The sequence below is a fragment of the Temnothorax americanus genome, unplaced genomic scaffold, assembly GCF_048541705.1.
Source record: "Temnothorax americanus isolate GAGA-0224 unplaced genomic scaffold, ASM4854170v1 Scaffold23, whole genome shotgun sequence".
Lineage (NCBI taxonomy): Eukaryota > Metazoa > Arthropoda > Insecta > Hymenoptera > Formicidae > Temnothorax > Temnothorax americanus.
This window is the reverse complement of record NW_027509371.1, coordinates 1,115,220-1,135,081: the sequence shown is the minus strand read 5'-3', so window position 1 is coordinate 1,135,081 and position 19,862 is coordinate 1,115,220. Positions and strand designations below refer to the sequence as shown.

The following is a 19,862-nucleotide window of genomic DNA, read 5'->3' as shown; positions in this document are numbered from 1 at the left end:
TTCTATTCGAATATTCTAAAATTAAGAACGTTCACACTTTGTAAGAATATTCATAGAATATTATTGTGTGCTATCTGGGTTATTGGCCCATTGATTATTATACATTGTTCGAGGTTTATCGAACTTCGACGCAATTTCGTAATTTCGGAGTTCGATCTCCTATACATACGCGAGAAAAGATCGTCTTTCTTATTTGTAATATTACTTACATCGTAATATTATTTTAATTAATTATGCGAACGAATTAATGCGGAAATATGCGGTGGCTTGCGGTACGTGGTCGCGATTGTTTCTTGCATTAGCGTTTAGAAGTCAGATATATATCTGTTAAAATAACATTTTAAAAATTTAACATTTTACAAATGAATTAATATATTGTAATATATTATGATCTATTGCCTTGAAATGTGTGGATAGGCTCGTAAATGGATAAATTGGACCCTAGAAAATATTTTTGTAATTTATAATTCTCTCTACCACCACCGACTTTTTATTTATTTATATTATATTTTACACACATGGTTTTACGCGCGCTCAGCGACAGTGATACCTAAATAGGGCCACAGCCTTATTCAGGTATCCCTTGGCCGTCGATGCAATCGCGTGAGTTTTGACGTAACTTCGTCGAGTTTCGCGGCACGAGAACGTCTAACGCGTGCGGGGTCCCTCGAGACGAGTTGTCGCGAGAGCGTATATAGAAAACTAGAGAGTCGAAAGTTCAGTGCGAAAAACTGTGTTTTACGCTTTTCGGGATATTTGAGTTGCGACGATTTTGAACGAGGAAGGAGAGAGAGGTTCTCGTGGACACCGAACGCAGAATCCACGGAAGACCGAGGATCCGGTAGCCTCTATCGAATATCGTGCACGACTGGATGCCGGAAATCCTGTTCGCTTGCAGCGAGCGAGGGAAGGTATAAGTGCTAAATATTAATGGCCAATATTCTTCACTCTTGGAGGAAGGATTGCGCTGTAAATAAAATGCAGCAATACAATACATCTGTGATAATAAATTTTTGCAATATTCGATAAACAAAAGTGCAATTTTATAGGGCTAAATAAAATTGTTTTGCATGCAACATGATAATAATTTCGACGTGATTGCTACACTAATTTCTAAATATATGTTTACACATACCGGTAAAAGAATTTTTTGGTCACGAAATCATAGTAAGGGTTTCCGCAAAATTAATTAATTAATTAATTAAAAATGCGCAAGGAATTCGATTTTCAATAATATTGAAGAATTTCCTTTTTTACCGCATGGTGATAGACTTGAGTAACGCAATCGCCTTTTACGTGAGGAAAGAAATTTTATTGGTAACGTAGGGGCGTCTAAAAATATATAAACAGCGTGTATAAAAGTATAAAAAATAAATATCAACAGCGCACGCGCGCGCCGTCATTTCGTGAGTCTTATATGGATAACGACGGAGTCGGGGTCACGACGCACTCTCGAACACGCGATCGGGAATGCCTCGTGAGCGCAGTCAAGAGTATATAGCTACGATAGTAACAGTAAGAATAATTTTAACAGTAGCGACAGGGAAAACAGGCGAATCGTTCACTTTGAAAAAGATAACACACGCTGAGACCGCTTTTATGATCTATTTATATCATCTATTCAGCTGTTGTTACGTGAATCACAGTATTTATAAACTTCTTGCTTTTCTGACGTTACAACTTTCCGACGTTATTAAAAAAACGCGAAATGTAGGAAAGGTTATTTCTTTGAATTTTATTATCGCAGATCGCAAATAGAGATTGTACATTATTGCGAGATACTTCGATTTTTGGGACAGGACGCAGCATATATATCCCCTCTTCAAAAGTGGTCGGGTTCAATCGCTAATAGTATAATCCGTGATTGTTATTTCGATAATTATAATTGACGTTGCATTAAAGTTATATGATTCGTTATTAATTAATTGATTACATTACAGCATTCTAACACACATGCCTCTCTCTCACACATACCTAATGATTACCTATATCTATACTAACTATATCCTGCGAGAGTTCGAAAGACTAAACTGTATAAGAGTATCTGCAGCAGATATTGCACATTTTAGAATTTAACTTTTATCCTCCGATAATAATTAGGCCTCATTCTATTTCCACGAATGCAAAGTGTGCGCAGGAAAAAAAGAAGTGTCAAATCAACACTAATATACTTATATATATATACGCAAGAATATATAATCTTCTTATAAAAATTTCAATTTCTTATTTTCACTTTTTTTCTCAATTGAACTATATAAAACTTCGTTTAATTATATAAATAATTTCATTCAAGCAAGTTTCCTTCGTTTAACGCAATATAATCTCATTTCGAGATTATATATTGTTGCGTATATACAAGTATATCAGTGTTTATTTGACACTTCCTTTTTTCTATGTGATATAAACGGTTCGATTTTTATATATATTACTGCAGTTTATTTAATTATGATTTTATATACGCAAAACTCTACAACAGTCGCTCTCTATAGATTCTGAGAAAAGTCCTCTCTTAATTTTTTTTTTTTTTTTTTATAAGCATAATGAAATATTATCTTATTGTCTCCGGCGTCGGGTCGAGATTTCGTTACACGCTTAGTCGCGTTTATTTCGGTGTATCGGCGTAAACGACGCGATCAATTTGACTTGAATATCTTCCAGTCCGGAGGGTTACATGGCACACATTCGATCGGGTTTCGCCGAGGATTCGTTATAACGAAATCATTCGCCGATATTCGCCGACGTTTCCGCGTGTTTACGGAATCTGCATGATTTTGCGTCAAGAGCGTATTCTCCGACGGTGAGGAGTCTCTGCGTGCGGAAACTCCGTCGTGAATGCGACGTTAATTAACGTATATAATTGATCGCCGGCGGTTCGCTGCTCACGCGAGGAGCTATACGATGTCCTCCTTTGTCCTTATCGCTTATAGCCGCACTCGCGCACAGCTCTGTTCCGCGGCAAACACTCGCTTTCGCTCTTATCATTTTAAATTATTTTCGCGGCTTCGTTTGCGGGGAGACACTTCTCATGGCAGTCGATTTGTAATCTACACTAATCGTCCCTAATTGACGGAGTCGATAGGCGATCGGGGCCAATCGCACGTGACGATATCACGTGTAAAGTTTTCTTAATTCGTATATAATGCTACATCTCGCATGAATACGCCAACGATAGTCGACGAATCGATGACGATATCATTGCGATTGTGGCGAGAAATAATACAGAAATTTCTCAAAGTTGTCGTGTACATACGTGTGTTGTGTGTGTGTATGCGCGCGCGCGCGTGTGTGTACGTGTAGGTCCACTGACATTTGTTTTTAAAGACGCAGTTATTTTATTATATAAAAAATATATATATATATTTTTAAAATATATATAAGAAAAGAAACGTCGATAATATTTAAAAATCTGGATTTAAAAACTAAACCGTGGTTATATATATATTCCGTTTCGGAATGGCAGTGACTGACACTGAATCGTTTTTATTCCATTTATACATATGTATATATATTCTGAAATGTTGTGTGTTCTACCGTTAATTTGCCTATCAAACTACATCCCTTAACACCATACATGCGAGACGATCAACGTTCTCGCAAACGCATTGACGATTACATTTTCACCGCACGATTCGATTCGCTATACTTTCCGCAGGCCGACTAAATTAATTATCGCTTTGCAATTATGTAACATATTCTGAAGTTCATATTATTCATCAGTTCAAGGACGTGTTTTTTCTCGTAAGACCCGTTCCATCTTCTTCTCGTTAACTTTTTATAACTTGTCTGTGCATGGAGAATGTTTGAGTCTTCGAATTTGATCATATACCTAAATATATCATTTATAAGTGTCACATCTCAATTGATTACTCCTGCAATAAAGTCTTCCGCACAGGTATAATTGACTTAGATCTTTTTAATATCGTTAGTCGTCGTTCTTTCCTCTCGTTGATTCCAGGAAACTGTTGTAATAATTTTTCCAAAATCTGGTCATAGAATCTCATGTGAGAATGCGAAAAATTGATTGAATTTCCCGGAATAATAACAAAATTAAATTCTACCTAGAATTATATATTGAAGCGTCGATCGAAGTATAATCTTCTCTATAGTCGTAATCTTTCTTGAGATTAACGAGTATGATGACGATTTCTCGTACAATTCCTTCTCAGAATTCCTTCCCAGAAAAGCATCAGAATTTCAACAGAAATACGGGAAATTTATTTGATTCGGAATGACATCAATGCCTTGATGAATGCTTGTCATCCCTGTCAACTGCATCAAGTGAGTTAATTTTTCAGCTACAACGAAAACACACACGTAGTCACTTCTGTCACTATACTCGAACAATTGCAATGACGGTGTTCAGCTGCGCTTCTCTCGATTTCTCGAGCAGTCCTCTTCAACGTCGAACTTATCGACGATTTTGATGAAGGGATCGCGACACTGCTTCTCCGCGATCGACCATCGACTGTCATTAGTGTTGAATCGGGGCTCTGTGATCCTCGCCAAGAGGACGAGCCTTTTCAAGGTTTTCTACGCTGGCGCCTGCACCACCTGTGGCCTGTGGATCGGCACCGAGATCACGTAGATGTCCAGCTTCTCGCCGGACGTCTTGTCGACGATCTCGCCGTAGTTGACGGAATCGTAAGAAGGCGGAGCGAACAAGTGATAAGGCGGCGGCGGGGTCTCCGTAACTCCGGTTGTGTTTATTGCATCGGCACGTTGTGCGTAGGGCACCGTCATAGGTCGACCGCCTCGTCGGCAACACCATTCGGAGCAGCTGACGATGAGGAAGAACGCCACCAAGCCGCCGAACGAGCCGATGTACCAGACTATCGACCACGGATCCAACGGGTTCTGCAGGTTGCTGCCGTTGACTACAACAAAATGGGGACCTGTGAGCGAGGAGCTCGTTAATAATCAGAAATGTCTTGATTTCGCGAACTACGCTCATGCGATGAAATCACGGGAGAATGCAAGAATGGCATTCATGTAATGCTACAACAGAATGAGTACACCATTGTGTACTCATGTCAAAATTATAAAAAAATTAAGAAATGTATACTCTCTCCACGTTTGTATGTGTGAATGGTGTATCATTTCGAATATTGGAGGATTTAAGGATTATTGGGAAGTTTCGTGAATCGGAAATTTTGCAACGGAAACGAATTACGAGATATTTTTGACATATTGTTTCCGCGAAATCAAAGCGGTAATAAGAAATATCCTGAGTTGTGAAAAGTGTTAAGAGTCGTTTTCACTTATTGCGATCCACGTTACTCTTTTGTTGCCTGCCATATAGAAATGTGAGTCGAATCTAAAATTAGCTCGACGCTTCGCTGCTAAAGTATGGAAATACCAAGAGCATCATTATTTATTTTTCAAAACATATTAGATTTGCAAATATTGTTTGTCACTATACGCAGCGTGTTTCGTTATTCTATCGAAGAAACTGGTTAGGTGGTAATAATAAAAAAAATTGATTTCAAATTAGCTTGACACTTTGCCGCTAAAGTGTTAATGGAATGTCAAGAACATTATTATTTATTTTGCAAATTTACATATTAGATTTGAAAATACTGTTTGTCATAGCGTAGCGTGTTTTTGTTACTCTATATGCATCGAAGAAACCAGCAGGTCGTAATATAAAAAACTGATTTCATATTTGCGCGATAGGATCAGATGCATATATATTTTGCACTCTTGGCTCTCTCGCGATGTTATCGCGTGGAAAGTTTCGGAAATTACACTCTTTTTCTCCCGATCAATGACGTGTACGCGCGGAACCGACATTCTCGATCGCTATTAACGCGTGATGTGTACAATGCGAACTCAGAAAGGCGATGCAAATGATGGAACTACTACAGATTTGCATAAATCCTTGGCGCGTGCGGCGAGAATTGTTGTCTGCGGGTGTGATTTTAACAGGATGCGCGCGAACTTGAGAGCTCATGTTTCGAATCTCGTTTCGTATCACTTTATTCAGCTAACGATAAGCGCGATAAGATTCTTTATATAATACTTCAATGTAGCTATATAGATATTTCAAAAATTACATCACGCACACATTTTCGGTTATTCTTTACATCTTTTATTACATTACATCAGTTTCTACTATTTAAAGTTCTATTCTACTGGCATTTTATAGTTCTGATAAACGAAGTCATATCACTCGAGATCGTTCGTACGGAGAATTAGATTAGCGCTGAGTCATAAAACAAAATGTTATGTCGCGCCTCACAACAGATAAATTTGAATTTGACGATTTGTCACAGGAAAATATTACCGAGGTCAAGAATGTAGCGCGATAATGATGATGGAGCAAAGTAACATTTCGTAGTGATAATTTTCGTCATCACCGATGTACGTAAATATTCAACGAAACGCTGAAGGTCACGACTTGATTAATGAATAATTATGCTATTTTTTTAGTGATCTTTGACCTTCAAACTTGATATATTAATGTAAAACACAGAACGAATATAAAGTGCATGAATATATCGGTACGTTTTTCGGTGCATTTGGCATCGAAATATGTACCGAAATATTATATTCAAAGGAGAGACGCACGAAAACGTGATCTCGAATTGCAAGAGGAAACACGCGATGATCCACGATGACACGAGGATGGTGCGCGATGCTATTGCTATGAAGTCACTCTCGTGCACTAGTAAACATGATTCATGTTCTTACCGCTCTCTTCCGCGTCTCTTTCTTTCTCCGCGCTCTCCTCCTTCCCCTCGAATGCAATCACGTAGACCGTCCCGCCGCCGTCGACGTCGTCGTCGTGGTCGTTGGATTTCGAGTCGACCGAGTGACGATTGTCGTTTGCGCCCTGAGTCGCTTTATTGCTCTCCATTCGTCTCTCAGCATCGATGCTGTAACTCGACACCGAGTGAGCTACGACAAATTGCGATTACTTAATTAATTGCACTTAACTCTATGCGCGTGAAAATGCATATATGTTATTCTCTCTGAGATCGTTTGCGCTTATCTCACCTTTTTATTACAAATATACTTATAAACGTAATGAATCTAGTATCTAGTTATATGTATGATATAATCACTATTTTCGATATTTAACATTTAATTCTAAACGTCGAATCTAATTGAAATATGATTATTACAATCCGATATTAAAACAGCAATATTTTATTCAAGTTACGTATCTGTTAATATAATCTCTTTTTTTTATATTTCTTTCTCTCTTGGTTTGTTTTTCTTCGTTCTAAAAGACTTTCCGAGTGTCGAAATGCAGTATTTGCCGTTATCTGCCGTGGCCTGGCACATCATATTTTCGAAGATGCAACTGCAATCTTGCGACATATATCGTGCAAAATCTCGGGGCTAAACGTGTTAACACCGAATAAACAATTCCGCCTGTCGCTCGTTAACCTGTATTGAGGTACTTCACGTGCCGTTTGTTGCGAGGCATAGGCGTGAAGTCGATGCACATTGCACGTCGAACGGTCGAAGACGACGCCGTCGCCGCAGCCGGCGCCAGTCTTGCTCCGTCTTGTTAGCGAATGCGTATTTTTATCGGATACGAATAACAGTGGGAGAACTGACTCGCGCAAACAGATATACGTAATAATTAATAACAGGTCACCGATGCCGCTGCCTACATTGTTTGAAAAGTTGCCTCAGTGACCTTAGAGTAACGAACATTACGTTGGCGATTTTGTAGACGAGAACCTCTCATAGCTGCTGCTTCCTTAAATGTCAGAAACGCGTATATACAGTCCGATGATCGAACGAATTCGATTGACATAATAAAGTTCTTCAATCTCCAAGCAATCTTCCAAATGGTCCCTCCTCTTAAGTAACGAGATTAGTACGTACGGCTAGCATGTTCGAGAGCTATTTCTACCTATCGCTGCATGTATTAATAATTAACTTCGCTCGGCAACTTAAATCCGTTCTTGAGATGTTAGTCATGTTAGTATTAACTATCGTGAGGTAGTTTCAATTATGAACAGCTCAGAAGAGGTTTCGTGAGTTCATAATCGATGATTATGCATTACAAAGTTTTATCTTACTTGTATTATACAATAATAGCACCTACTTTGATATATAAGAAGGTAATTGTGAATAAAAAGATGGTTAATAAATAATTAATATCTAGTTATTTATTAACCATCTTTTTATTAATATATTATATTTAATATTATAATTAATATTTTTTGATAATATATTAGAGATATATTTTTATTAATTTTATTAATATTATAATTAATAATTTTGGTTTTTGGTAACTTGATTTATGTTTACATCGATGGTCAAATATTTCTGTTGCCGTTTATCCTTAATAAATAAATAAATCAAACAATTCCCCTCGTTTTTCTATTGAATTGTATACATATGACGAACATTTTATCGCCGCTCTGTGCTATTTTTAGCTTATTGTTAGGCGTTGCAAAGTGGTGAAGCGTAAAATCGATCGAAGCTCGGGTCTTCCTTTTCAAAGAGAAAGAGGGAGAGAGAGAGAGAGAGAGAGAAAGAAAAACTGCCGATATTGTTACTACAATTTCTTAAAGTGAGGCGTGGCTAATGTCTATCAGTTCTTCCAGAATCTCACGTCTGTACCCTGACACGATTATCCACTACTTAGCAACATCGTTGCCCGACCAGATTTCGCTTCGGTTTTATGGACAAAGTTACTTACGTGTAAGAACGTGTAACGAACCACGCTTAACGTTGCTCTCGCGTTAAGTGCAAATCCAATCTAATATGTTAATTTACTATAATTTTCTAATAGGCTATGAATACGTTTTAGCAGATTGGAACATGTGTTAATTTCATTGTACAGACATTTAAACTTTATTAAAAAGCCAATATATCGGATTTATTTATATATTCATGATGAAAAATATCATTCCAATAAATAATTCTTTTTAATTTAAAATTTAAATATTTTTTTTTATAAATAAGATACTGGATATATTAAGAGATAGCGCATTAAATAAGAATTTTATGTGTGAGGGCAGGTTGATTGCTTCTCAGGTAAATATCATTTTTACGTTTATATAAAAAATTTTTACATATTTTCAAAGACACACAAAAGAGATGCTCGATTTACGATGCTGGCGGAAATGATTCTCTGACATTATTTTCCATCTGTTGATCCATATAAGTCGTTATTGAAGGTCGCTCATAATTAAAGAAGTCACGAGAGAGAGAGAGAGAGAGAGAGAGAGAGAGAGAGAGAGAGAGAGAGAGAGAGAGAGAGAGAGAGAGAGAGAGAGAGAGAGAGAGAGAGAGAGAGAGAGAGAGAGAAGGACGCATCATGACATTTGTATATGCACATTGTACACGTGTTTATGAGCGATATTCATTATTTCTCATTAACTTGTCAGAATCCGAGTTGCGAAGCCTACGTTTCGTAGATCACGTACGCTTTTCCGTTAAAGTGAAACAATTACGAAATTTCAACCGGTAGAGACACAAGGGGCAATTTAAGTCGCGACAAATGAAAATCTCGCGATTTTTATAGGACGCGTGCGGTTGACGTAACCGCTAGTAATAAAACAGCTATAAACATGTAAGAGATCTCGAATACTCTGTCTCTGCTCGCGATTTTCAATCGTCGAGACGTCGCAAGCACATATGGCAAACGGTATCATTAGTGTCATTACGATATTATGCGACGGGCGTCGTGTTTACGTAACGGCTCTCTCTCTCTCTCTCTCTCTCTCTCTCTCTCTCTCTCTCTCTCTCTTTCTCTCTCTTTTTCTCATTCTCTTTCTTATTGTTAGTCGTAATCGCGAGAGACACGTTCCAAGCGATCAATGTTTAAGGACCAGTTTCACAAGTGTCGGGTTAACTTTTAATCTTAGATTAACTCACTCTTTGTCTTTTTCTAAGGGGGACGTTAGAAGGAGGCAAAGAGTGAGTTAATCTAAGATTAAAAGTTAACCGACACTTGTGAAACTGGGTCTAAATGTTCAAACACAGCGTAGTCGGCTACTCCCAAAATGTAAATCTTTCGCCTATGCATGACCAATGACCGATGAAGCTCGCAAGGTTACGCGTTTTGTATATTTACGACGTGAAGTTATATTTTGAGCACACACGTTCACTTTGATCGCATCACCTGCTGGAACTCGATCTCTGTCTGTCGATACTTGATGGCGACGTCGATCGTCTTTGTCTGCTAGGACGATAATTATATGATCCTTATCCGCTAATTTGTGGTGCAGATACGAAATGCAGTGCGTCCCGAGACAGAGACGCAATCGAAATGAGACACTGCGACATTGTTACTTATATCTGACAAAGTGCTTAAAGCTCGTTAACTCCCCTCTGTATGCTTCTTGTTTTATTCTTGACGTGTATACTCTAAATGGGGTTCAAGACCGGTTTCGCACTTATTTGTGTTTATCCTTGAAGATAATATCCGTCACTATAAATGTGTATATAGAAGATTTTATTTTTGGTACGATATGCTGGATTTTACTTCATACACATGAAATAGAGAGAAAGTAAATAATCACTATAAATGTATGTGTGTATCACACGTTGATATCGCCGCGACATATTTATTGCATCATTGTTAAAAACATCGTATATACCGGCCTATACACTTGACGTCGTTTCGCACTGACTAAACTCCTCGCACAAACTTTTGAACTTCGTAACGGAAGTCTGCTTAAAGTCTTCACGTTCAAGCATCTCATCCTCGTGAAAACGACTCCTTCTGTCGCGCGGATGTTTGAAAAGTTTCACCTGACGCAAGTATAACCGTAGTACATCGTGGTTACGGAGACATCGGGTTGATCGAAATATTTGCGATAGTCCCGGCAGCAACGAAATCGAGATAAATCGCCGACGGTAGAGCGACGAGTAATATTTCGTGATATCTTCCGGATAAGTCTCGTGAATCGTAAATTACATCTTGCGGTAGCCCAGAAATTAAATTTGTTTTACGACATTCTTATATCTTTGATCAATTTTTTTTTTTTTTTTAAGATAAGGTTAATTATAAGCTGTTTTCCGCAATATTTGAATTAAATTTTTCGAGATAATTTTTTTCTTTTCTTTTGATTCTTTTTTTCGTTGTAAAATCGGTCTTTTGATTAAAAGGTTTAGAAGGTACGAAGGCGATAAATATTATAAGACTCGCAGCGGTTGGGTATCATATCTTCTTTTTTTCATCTCTCATAAAATATATGTATATGTAATGTATATCGCGTGTGATGAAATATTCCTTACGCTATGTGCCGTGCGTTATCGTAACGTGGAAAGATACATGTGTGTAAACAGCTTACGCGGGGTTTGATATATGATATATTTTAATGATCGTATAAATCCGACCACTGATGATTTTTCAATTCATGAAATTGCCGTTAGACGCACGCATTCGTTCATCGATCACAGTATAATTCGCTAGTGTTTATTGCTGTAATTGTTCCTTTTCAAACCGGTGCAAAAATTTACCTTTAAAATATCACAAGTTTAACGAAACGCTAATATAAACTGATCCTAGCGTTGACTTCAACAAGAAATTCGAAGCTGAATTCTGGAAATAAACGTTTATTCATGATATACAGCTTGTCTCGTTTATTAATAATATATAGTTTCCTGTGTAAATTCTATCTGAATGCAAGTCAAGTTAAAATATCTTGTATACCTATATTGCCACCGTTATTTATGCAATTTAACCTGTCATTTTTTACATTTTCGTCAGATATTGTCGTCAATGCTCATATCTAACTAAAGTATGAAATTTTGCAAATTATCGTCGACAAATACGAACGTTTACAGTATTTTTACTAGGTGCCGTATGTACTTTGCTTCGTTTATTGTGCCATAACGAAGGAAAAAATTTGTAAGGCAAGCAGTATCTTATCTGAGTCGCATTTTAATGGTTATTTCGTATATGCTTATGCGGTGTATATTTTGAATATTCGAACGACAATAAGAAATACAATACCTCATTCCTTTTTACATTGTGCAGATAACGTTTTTAAACTAAAGTTTCTTAGAAGTGATAAGATTTCTATATTTATAACAATAACTATCGGATAAAAGCGGCGATCTAACGTACGAAGACTTGCATGCGCATCTCATGTATTTTAACGGTACATAATAAGTAATGTAAAATAATTACAGGTGATACACGTGGTTGCCATGTGACTCGCGCCGTACACTTGCGACGGCGGCGCAACGATTCCGGTTGTTGGCGTTGACGAAAATTATCATCGCATAATCCGGATGTTTTTCGCGTTTTTCATGGAATTATCATGGAGTATCGGGAATGCATATTCAAATATCGTGCAATTGTCAAAGAATATTGATTATTCCATCCGTTCAAAATCGCGCATTCGAAAACAAATATGTAAAAAAAGTGTCAGGAGTATGCTATTTTCAAGTTTTGAGCCAGTATTTATCACGTTAATTGGAATGTCTGTAATCAGAGCTAATTGTTTCGAGCAATATGCACGCGCGTGTGTTTAGGCAAAAAAGTTATCAGCTGAAGACTATCGTTGATAAAGTAACGGCATGATGACGTGTTATCTGGATAAACAAATTATTTGTTCATTACAAACTTGTATTCTTATTTCAAAAAGTATTAAGGCACGCAAAAGGTTTTTATTTGTAACGGTCGAAGATGACTCGCAGAGCGCAATATAAAAATTCGAATTAAATATTTGGTGGCGTTACAAATTAAAAATACTAATTAATCGTGTTATCAGAATTTATTAATGACGATTCTTATTAATAGGATTGAACACGCAAATAGATTCCTAGAAACCTCGATCGCAATTAATTATTTTATTAAACGACAAGTAAATGGTATTGGTCCAATTAACTACGAACGTGCATGCACAATCATTCTGTGCGTCTCTCGAAGCTGCTTTAGTTTCGATGGCACCATCGTGATAACATTGTTTGCTCTATTAACAATTATAACCGTCGCTTTTACGTAACCACTGAATAATTAGAATCGGCGCTTTGACAATCGGCCATCTGTGCATCTATTGCCGTGTTAAAATGCGATATATCATTAATACACTTACTCGTGTGAGAAGGGTATAGAAAAAGAAAAGGAAAAACAAGTAGAAATAGAGTCGCGTGTTCAGGTGCCTTGCATAATTGTTCTCTATAATATTAGGTAATCAAATCAGTCGGTGATGGTGTAAACAAGTGATGTAATCATCGAGATACGTCGGTCGGAAAACAGACCGACCACGAAATCGTACCGACGCCGTGCCGCGAAGCACGGAACGAAATTTGGACTTTTTTTTTATTCCTCTACCAGCAACCTTCGCGATATCGGAAACCGCTCGACTCGATCTTGCGGCTTTCGAGAGTATCGCTCGCGTTCAAGTTTGCCGTTTTGTAAGTACACTCTGAGCTTCTCTGCTTGCTCGTCTCGTTCGCATTAACTCACGCTCTTGCCGGCCTGCTCCATTTTTGAATACTTCACGTCTTTGTCTCGTCAAGAGGCTGAGTCTAGCTAAAACTGAGATGAGCTTTTGATATCGAGTAATTGTTAAGGTCATTGTTCCAAATTTAGTTCCTCTTAAGATACATATACAATCAGTAAAGTAGATGTGTCTGTTATGTGTGATGTCACCACGATCGATATTATATCGATACTCCAGAAATCAGGGAATTCCTTTTCTGGTGATATTGCTATCTTGTGTTTTTACGTTAGATAAATTAAATTGGAACACAAAAGTATATTATATTTCTATATTTAGATATAGAAAAATTGTGTTGTTTTATTTTGTATTTCACGTTTGCCACTGATAGGAATAAAGCTAAGTTGCTCGTGCGAGGGCGGACCTTCATTACATTCACGATTCACCAGCAGAAAAGTTTTCGCAGTATAGCCAATAAAATGTTACGCTGAGCGCTGCTTCGTGATTCTACTTAATGACTCAATTGCGGTAGTTTTCCGAAATAGACGTAGAAGCGCTCTTAATTGTACCTGAAGAGCACAATTGTATCCAGAGAATCGCGAAATTATCCGGAACTTTATCCGCCCAGGAAGTTTTCGTACTCCGCGTAACTGTACTTTTGTGACCAAGTCTCCCCGTGAGTCTTCTTGGCATCGCTTCAAGTTCCGTGATTACTGTGTATTATTATCGGAAGTATTGTTAGGCAGGTTTAAGAGGGTACCGAGAGCATTGTCATCGAACACATACAGCGAGTGTCATTCTCTCAAGAGAGACTATCGGACTTTGTCTCTTTCTTCTCTCTCTACCACCTTCTCCCCTCTCTCTCTCTTTCTATTTAATTTAGGTATAGTTTTAAAGTGAAGTCCTTTGCTGAAGTATTTAAAAGTCAAGTGTACGTGTAAGAGACTTCATGTGATGTCATATACGCGAGCGACGCATACAACTTTAGCGGATATTGTATAAATCGCAATATCGAAACCTAGCTCTTCGACCAACGCCGCGCCTGTAACGCATACGTTAAATGCTGCCATTTACACTAATTGCGTATCAATGTCAAAATGATAAAAATATCCGGTTACGGTTGGGCCAACAAACAATTACGCAAGAATTCTGTATGACATAGCCCATTTTTATCGTTTTTAATCCACGAGCATATTACCGCGCGATGTACCTAACTTTAATAATAAATTTCTTGTTAAGTTCAGGGCTAATTTTTTCTTCGGGACAAAGTAACGAGAAAATTCGTGGCCTTAAGTCTACCTGAATGTATAGGAAGTTTCATCGTAATTGTATGCTAAGGATCCACAGGATGTATTCGAGGCTAGAGATAGATGTAACGGTTTCTCGGTAACGCTTTTGTACTTCTATATTTAGTACCGTGAACGTTATGTGTGTGATTGTACGTACATACATACGTTAGTACATCCGCTAACTGGCGTTTAAACTTTAAACGGGTTATCCGACTGGTTGGATAAAGATTTGAAAGACATTCAGCATGGCTTAGATATATGTTTACGATCTATATTAGAAAGTTTCGAGTTAACCTTTTACTACACATACACATGGTAAAATTGCATATGACATTAATTAATGCCAACATGCAATATTTTTAACAGGATTTATTATGATTATTCATATATTCATGTAATTATCGCGTATTAAAAGACGCACTGCTAATTCGTGTAGCGTTAATAATAATGTAAAACATGTAACATTTTAAAAACGTTTAAGAAATTTTGTTACGATCGATTTTTTTATAAAAATTGTCGCGGCAAAAACGGTCGCATTCTCCAGATAAGTATTTGAAGTATAGATTATTCAAGAATTCGGGTATCGAAAAAGCCGTCACATCAACATTGCTCAGACACTAGTGAATTATTACGACGTATTCTCTTAATAAAGTAACGTTTTATTACAAACGCCGCGCTCGATTTCGACGCTTTGCTCGGAATCTAAATTTTCGTGAAGAAAATTTTGACCACCGAATAAAATTATGATGCGATTATTAAATGAATGTTTTCGTTTTAACTCCGGAGTATATTCCAGAGTATTACTCTGGAAAGTTATTTTATTTAGACAAAACATTATCGGGTTTGTTTTAGCTTAATAATGCTTTATATATTTCAAACATCAAACAATTATCAAGTGTGACATTTTTAGTCATGTGGCATCGTCTATTGCCGATGTACGGTCAGATAAAAACGAAGTGGAGCGAAGGCAGCACAGGGTCAAGTGTCTGGTCCAACTGCTTTATAGCACGGTTATTGATTATCCGAGATGTTTCTCGTTTAAGAATGCGCCGAAGGGGAAGAGGGGAGAAAGAAGGAGGGCACAAGTTGCGGGAGAACGATCGAAACTTTGGTGCCGATCGAACTTTTGTACGATCTGGGAAACGGATCAAGCCCGTCTGATTCCGGCAGGCAACACAGTTCAAGCGAAATTGACTACGAGAGCGCACGCGAGATAAATCTGTCGTTCGCACAACGGTAGTATGCAAAATCTGTGCGCGTCAGAGTATACATAACGGTGCAATCGCAGATTTAACCGCGAGCGTCACGATAAGAATTCTTTCGAGAACCGCGCTCCTGTGCGATTAATGCTTTTCCTGCCGCGTTTGTGCGACCTTCGAATGCGAATTCGATGCGAGCTGTTTCGATAAGGACATCATGCAAAAGAAAGAAAAGAAGCGTTAATCGAATTGCGCTTATTGAGATTTACGGAAGAACTATACGTTCTTTTACGTTCTTTTTTCTTCAGAGATCTGTCTGTCAGATCGTGTTTAGAGTCGTATTGAGAAATCTAATAATTTTAAAGAGAGATCTTGAAAACAAAAATCGAATAAAATATTGTTTTGATTGCAGTGCACGAAGTTTTACAAATTGAAAGAAAATAGAATAGAAATATGTATTTATTGGTCGTCATAATGTAGTGTATTTATTAGTTTTATAATTAAATTTAAATATTTTTATAATTTTTTAATCTGAATACGATTTTTTAAATATTTGAATCTTAATACAATTTTAATACGTATCAATAACACAGATTCTATATAAAAAATTGAAATAAAGTGAATGTGTGTGTGTTAGTGTTCTTTAATTTTAAAATTTAATGAGTTTTTATTTTTAGATTATTGTGTACTTTACGCGTAATATCAAGAGTGATATTATGATTGACATAATTCTTGGAGAATTACCCATCTTCCTTGATAGAAGGAACTTAGCTATGCATTATATATGTATTAATACTTGTTTGAGATATGTGCTAATTGACTATGAAAAATTAAGGTCGGACACGAGACGGATTAGACTCGGGTTAATTAATAACATTAATCTGCAAACTGAAGGGTTTAATCGAATTACCGAAATCTCATAATTACGTATTGATTACTTCGTACTTCGAATAATATAACGTTATCTATATTCGGAACTGGATCGATCGAAATGCGGTCCAACGAAGCAGATTTCTTCGAGCGTACGTGCCTGATAAAACCTTCTACGAAGTCTTCTCTCTTTTTTTTCGTTATCTTCCATAGTGTTTGGTGCATACGGGTTATAGAGGTCATTTCTTTGTGTTTTGGTAATTTAATACTCCACGGTTCGAGTGCAATATTCGAACAGTTTCAACGGAAACGACACTAGATTTAATCCTAAATAGTTTAAGTAAGAATTTAAGCAAGTCGGCACATTTAATATTTTTTCGTAAAACTAGCTATTTCACACTAATTTTTTTTTTTTTAAATTATATATGTAGAGGAAAGTCCTCTATTATGAGATAGGCTCTTAATATGCGATAGCGAGGTTTCTGCAAAACTAATAGGTTTTATCTGTTGGTTCCATCATGAACTTATTGTCCTTAGAGTAAAAACTTATTTAGTAAAAAATTCATTATTTGATCGTGCGTGCACTCGCCTACTACAGTTTTTAATTCTGCACATAAACTTTCGGCAATCACGCAAAATAAATGTGGTATCTCATAATAGGGGGCTTTCCTCTATATTATTATTTATTTATATATAATTCTATTAATTCTGAAAATTGGATAGAAATTAATCCAATATTTTTTTATGAAAAAGTATTTTTATTATTTTGTATTGGGTCAGTCGTGGCCAGTGCGACCGTACGCGAGGGTATAATTTCATGATATTCGTTTTTAAAGACAGCGAAACATTTAAATAGTGTTACGGTTAATTTACGGTTAATTTCGAACAAAATACGTGGCGCTGCGCGAATAAGTCATTTACGGTTTTTAACAACTTAAACGCGATCACGCGATTGATAGGCAATTCACGTACGTACTAGTGTCGATTTGAAACAAGCCATCACCAAAAGCGATCAAAGATCTTGCAAAATTGATCCGTGCCTTTGATGGGTATATATTAGAAAGCCAGAAACGCGCGATGTATTCGCACCATCCTGCCACGATTCTTATCATTAACGCTTAAAATTCACTGAAAGTGACGTAGCCTCCGGCAGGAAAAACTTATATCTACATCCCATATACAGTATAACTAATACTGATGGCCCAGTATTGGGCCGATTGTAAAATCCTATATGGGATTCTACAATGAATCACGAGCTCTCGCTTCGTATACCGTCGATTCCGTCGATACACCGTTACGAGATAAGCGCACTGTAAAACTCCGTCAAAAACGCGTACCTGGTATGGGAGCATTGAGGAAGGCCTGGTTGCTCGCCACGAGGAACGAGACGATGACGAAGAGGCACCACGCGAGAACGATCATCCTGGATCGGAGCGAGATATCTGAGCAGCACCCGATATGCTCCGTTCAATCGACTTGTTGAACCGCTCGGCTGAGCTGATCCGTGCACCACGTTGACGTTCACGCGTGTACGCGATCGTTGCTTGCGGAGCTAACGTGAGCGAAATTCGCGCGACGTTATTTATCGTACACACGCGACAAACGCGGAAGGGGAAAAAAGCGAAGAAAGAAAAGAAAGAAAGAGGGCACGGTTTTTTGTTCGAAGAGCGAACGAACACGCTTTTCCACTCTTTCTCTCACGAATGTACTCTCACGGCGAGGCGCGCCGCGCGGACGACTCGGCTTCGCCGAGACTTCTCTCCGACCGGTTAGCCAGCAGTGAACTGCTCGTGTTCCTACCTCGGGTATCGTAATATACATAAAGTCGCCAGATAAGCCACGGCTGACACCCCACCACCACGGACGCGCCTCGTCGTGTGGGACGGCCCGTTTCTGCTCGCTCTCTGGTGCGCGCCGCTAAGGAGAGCTTGAAATCCTCGCCTCTCGAATCTCGACGCGAGGCACAGCGTGGTTTCGCTTGTCTTTCCTGTCCCCTCCCCTCCCCTGCTGTAGGACGATAGGTGTCACGACGCTTGTAATTCTTCATTGTGAGCATGTAATATTCTTTACTGTAATTACAATTAGCGTTCCTCGCACCCTCGTTGATTAGTGCGCTCCAATTAACGACAGCCTGCGGCATTGCGGCATTTGTATAAATAGACAATTTCAACGTAATTTTAAGTATCATATACAATTAATGAGGTTGTGTATCCTCGACTTAATCAGTTTCCACAATCATCAATTTGATTGATAAGTATATTTTTCGTATATCTAGATTCTTGAAGCGCATAGCGGTTTTTTTCTTCTTTTTTTGAGATGTAAAATGTGCAAAGGAAGGAGCGGTCTGTTGAAGGTCACGTAACTTCAGATATACCAATGGCGTAGAGATGTTCACTTAACAGGTCTCTCGTTGATAGTTGGCGAGTTGATCGTCAAATGATGAAAAAGACTATGTCCGACTATATTATAAAAAGTCACACAGTTTCTCTCAGTCATGCTGTGAAAATATTGACACTGTCGATCTCAAAGTGTTAAGGTCATTTAATAGTCAATCAGTGAAACGGCTCGAAGTTCTCTCGTCATTGCACACAATACGATTGCTATTATGCTTACTTCCGCGCTTGTTGATCTCGCCGAACTGCGCGGCGGATTTTTGACGAAACGCGGAGACGCGAGAAAGAAATTTTATAGATTTTCTTGAAACTGTGAATATACGTTAGATTATAGGTGTGCTTTATGCGTGGTATAAATTTCAGTACCCCTTACGGTATAAAAATCGAGATATATTGAGCCTCAAAGTTTCAATTGTTACCAAAATTTAGTAAAAGTTGAAACTTTGAGGCTCAGTATCTCGATTTTTATACCGCAAGAGGTACTGAAATGTATAACACATAAAGCACCTAAATTAACGTATACTCACAGTTTCAAGAAAATCTATAGAAAATCTATAGAAAATCGTTTTTCTCTAGTATAAGGACCGGTGAAATAAAGGCGTCGGACGTGCGAACGTCATCTGAAATCCTCTTTCTCCGAGCTTACCGACGTTTCTATAAGCCTTCTCTCCTCCATTCACACATACGCCTGCTCTTCGAATCGCACGACGGTAGATATCGTCATATTTCTTTACAGTATCGCCGTAC

At 37.9% G+C, this 19,862-nt stretch overlaps 2 protein-coding genes across 4 annotated transcripts in view; one reads left to right on the top strand and one right to left on the bottom strand.

Annotated features, from left to right (window-relative positions):
* LOC143898288 (small ribosomal subunit protein uS3m-like) overlaps positions 1-19,862 on the top strand; it is a 167,597-nt gene that overhangs the window by 2,943 nt on the left and 144,792 nt on the right. The gene's annotated exons all lie outside the window — the stretch shown is intronic.
* LOC143898287 (uncharacterized) lies at positions 999-18,558 on the bottom strand. 3 transcript variants are annotated; one of them, XR_013257162.1, is made up of 4 exons: positions 18,060-18,558; positions 6,691-6,897; positions 4,059-4,892; positions 999-3,983 (listed from the first exon to the last, which is right to left on the bottom strand). XR_013257162.1 is itself a non-coding variant. In XM_077407651.1 (3 exons), the coding sequence occupies exons 1-3, from the start codon at positions 18,142-18,144 to the stop codon at positions 4,531-4,533; spliced, it is 654 nt and encodes a 217-aa protein (XP_077263777.1). In that variant the 5' UTR covers positions 18,145-18,558; the 3' UTR covers positions 999-4,530. The 3 variants fall into 3 exon arrangements, 2 of the variants coding, with proteins under 2 accessions (XP_077263777.1, XP_077263778.1); XM_077407651.1 differs by having other exon boundaries at positions 999-4,892; XM_077407652.1 differs by having other exon boundaries at positions 999-4,874; positions 18,060-18,544.

Coding starts and splice junctions, on each gene's coding strand:
- LOC143898287 (XM_077407651.1), bottom strand. CDS start 18,144: ATGATCGTTCTCGCGTGGTGCCTCTTCGTCATCGTCTCGTTCCTCGTG. Junction 6,898..18,059: donor CCTCAATGCTCCCATACCAG/GTACGCGTTTTT, acceptor AATTTGTCGTAG/CTCACTCGGTGTCGAGTTAC. Junction 4,893..6,690: donor AAGAGACGCGGAAGAGAGCG/GTAAGAACATGA, acceptor CCTCGCTCACAG/GTCCCCATTTTGTTGTAGTC.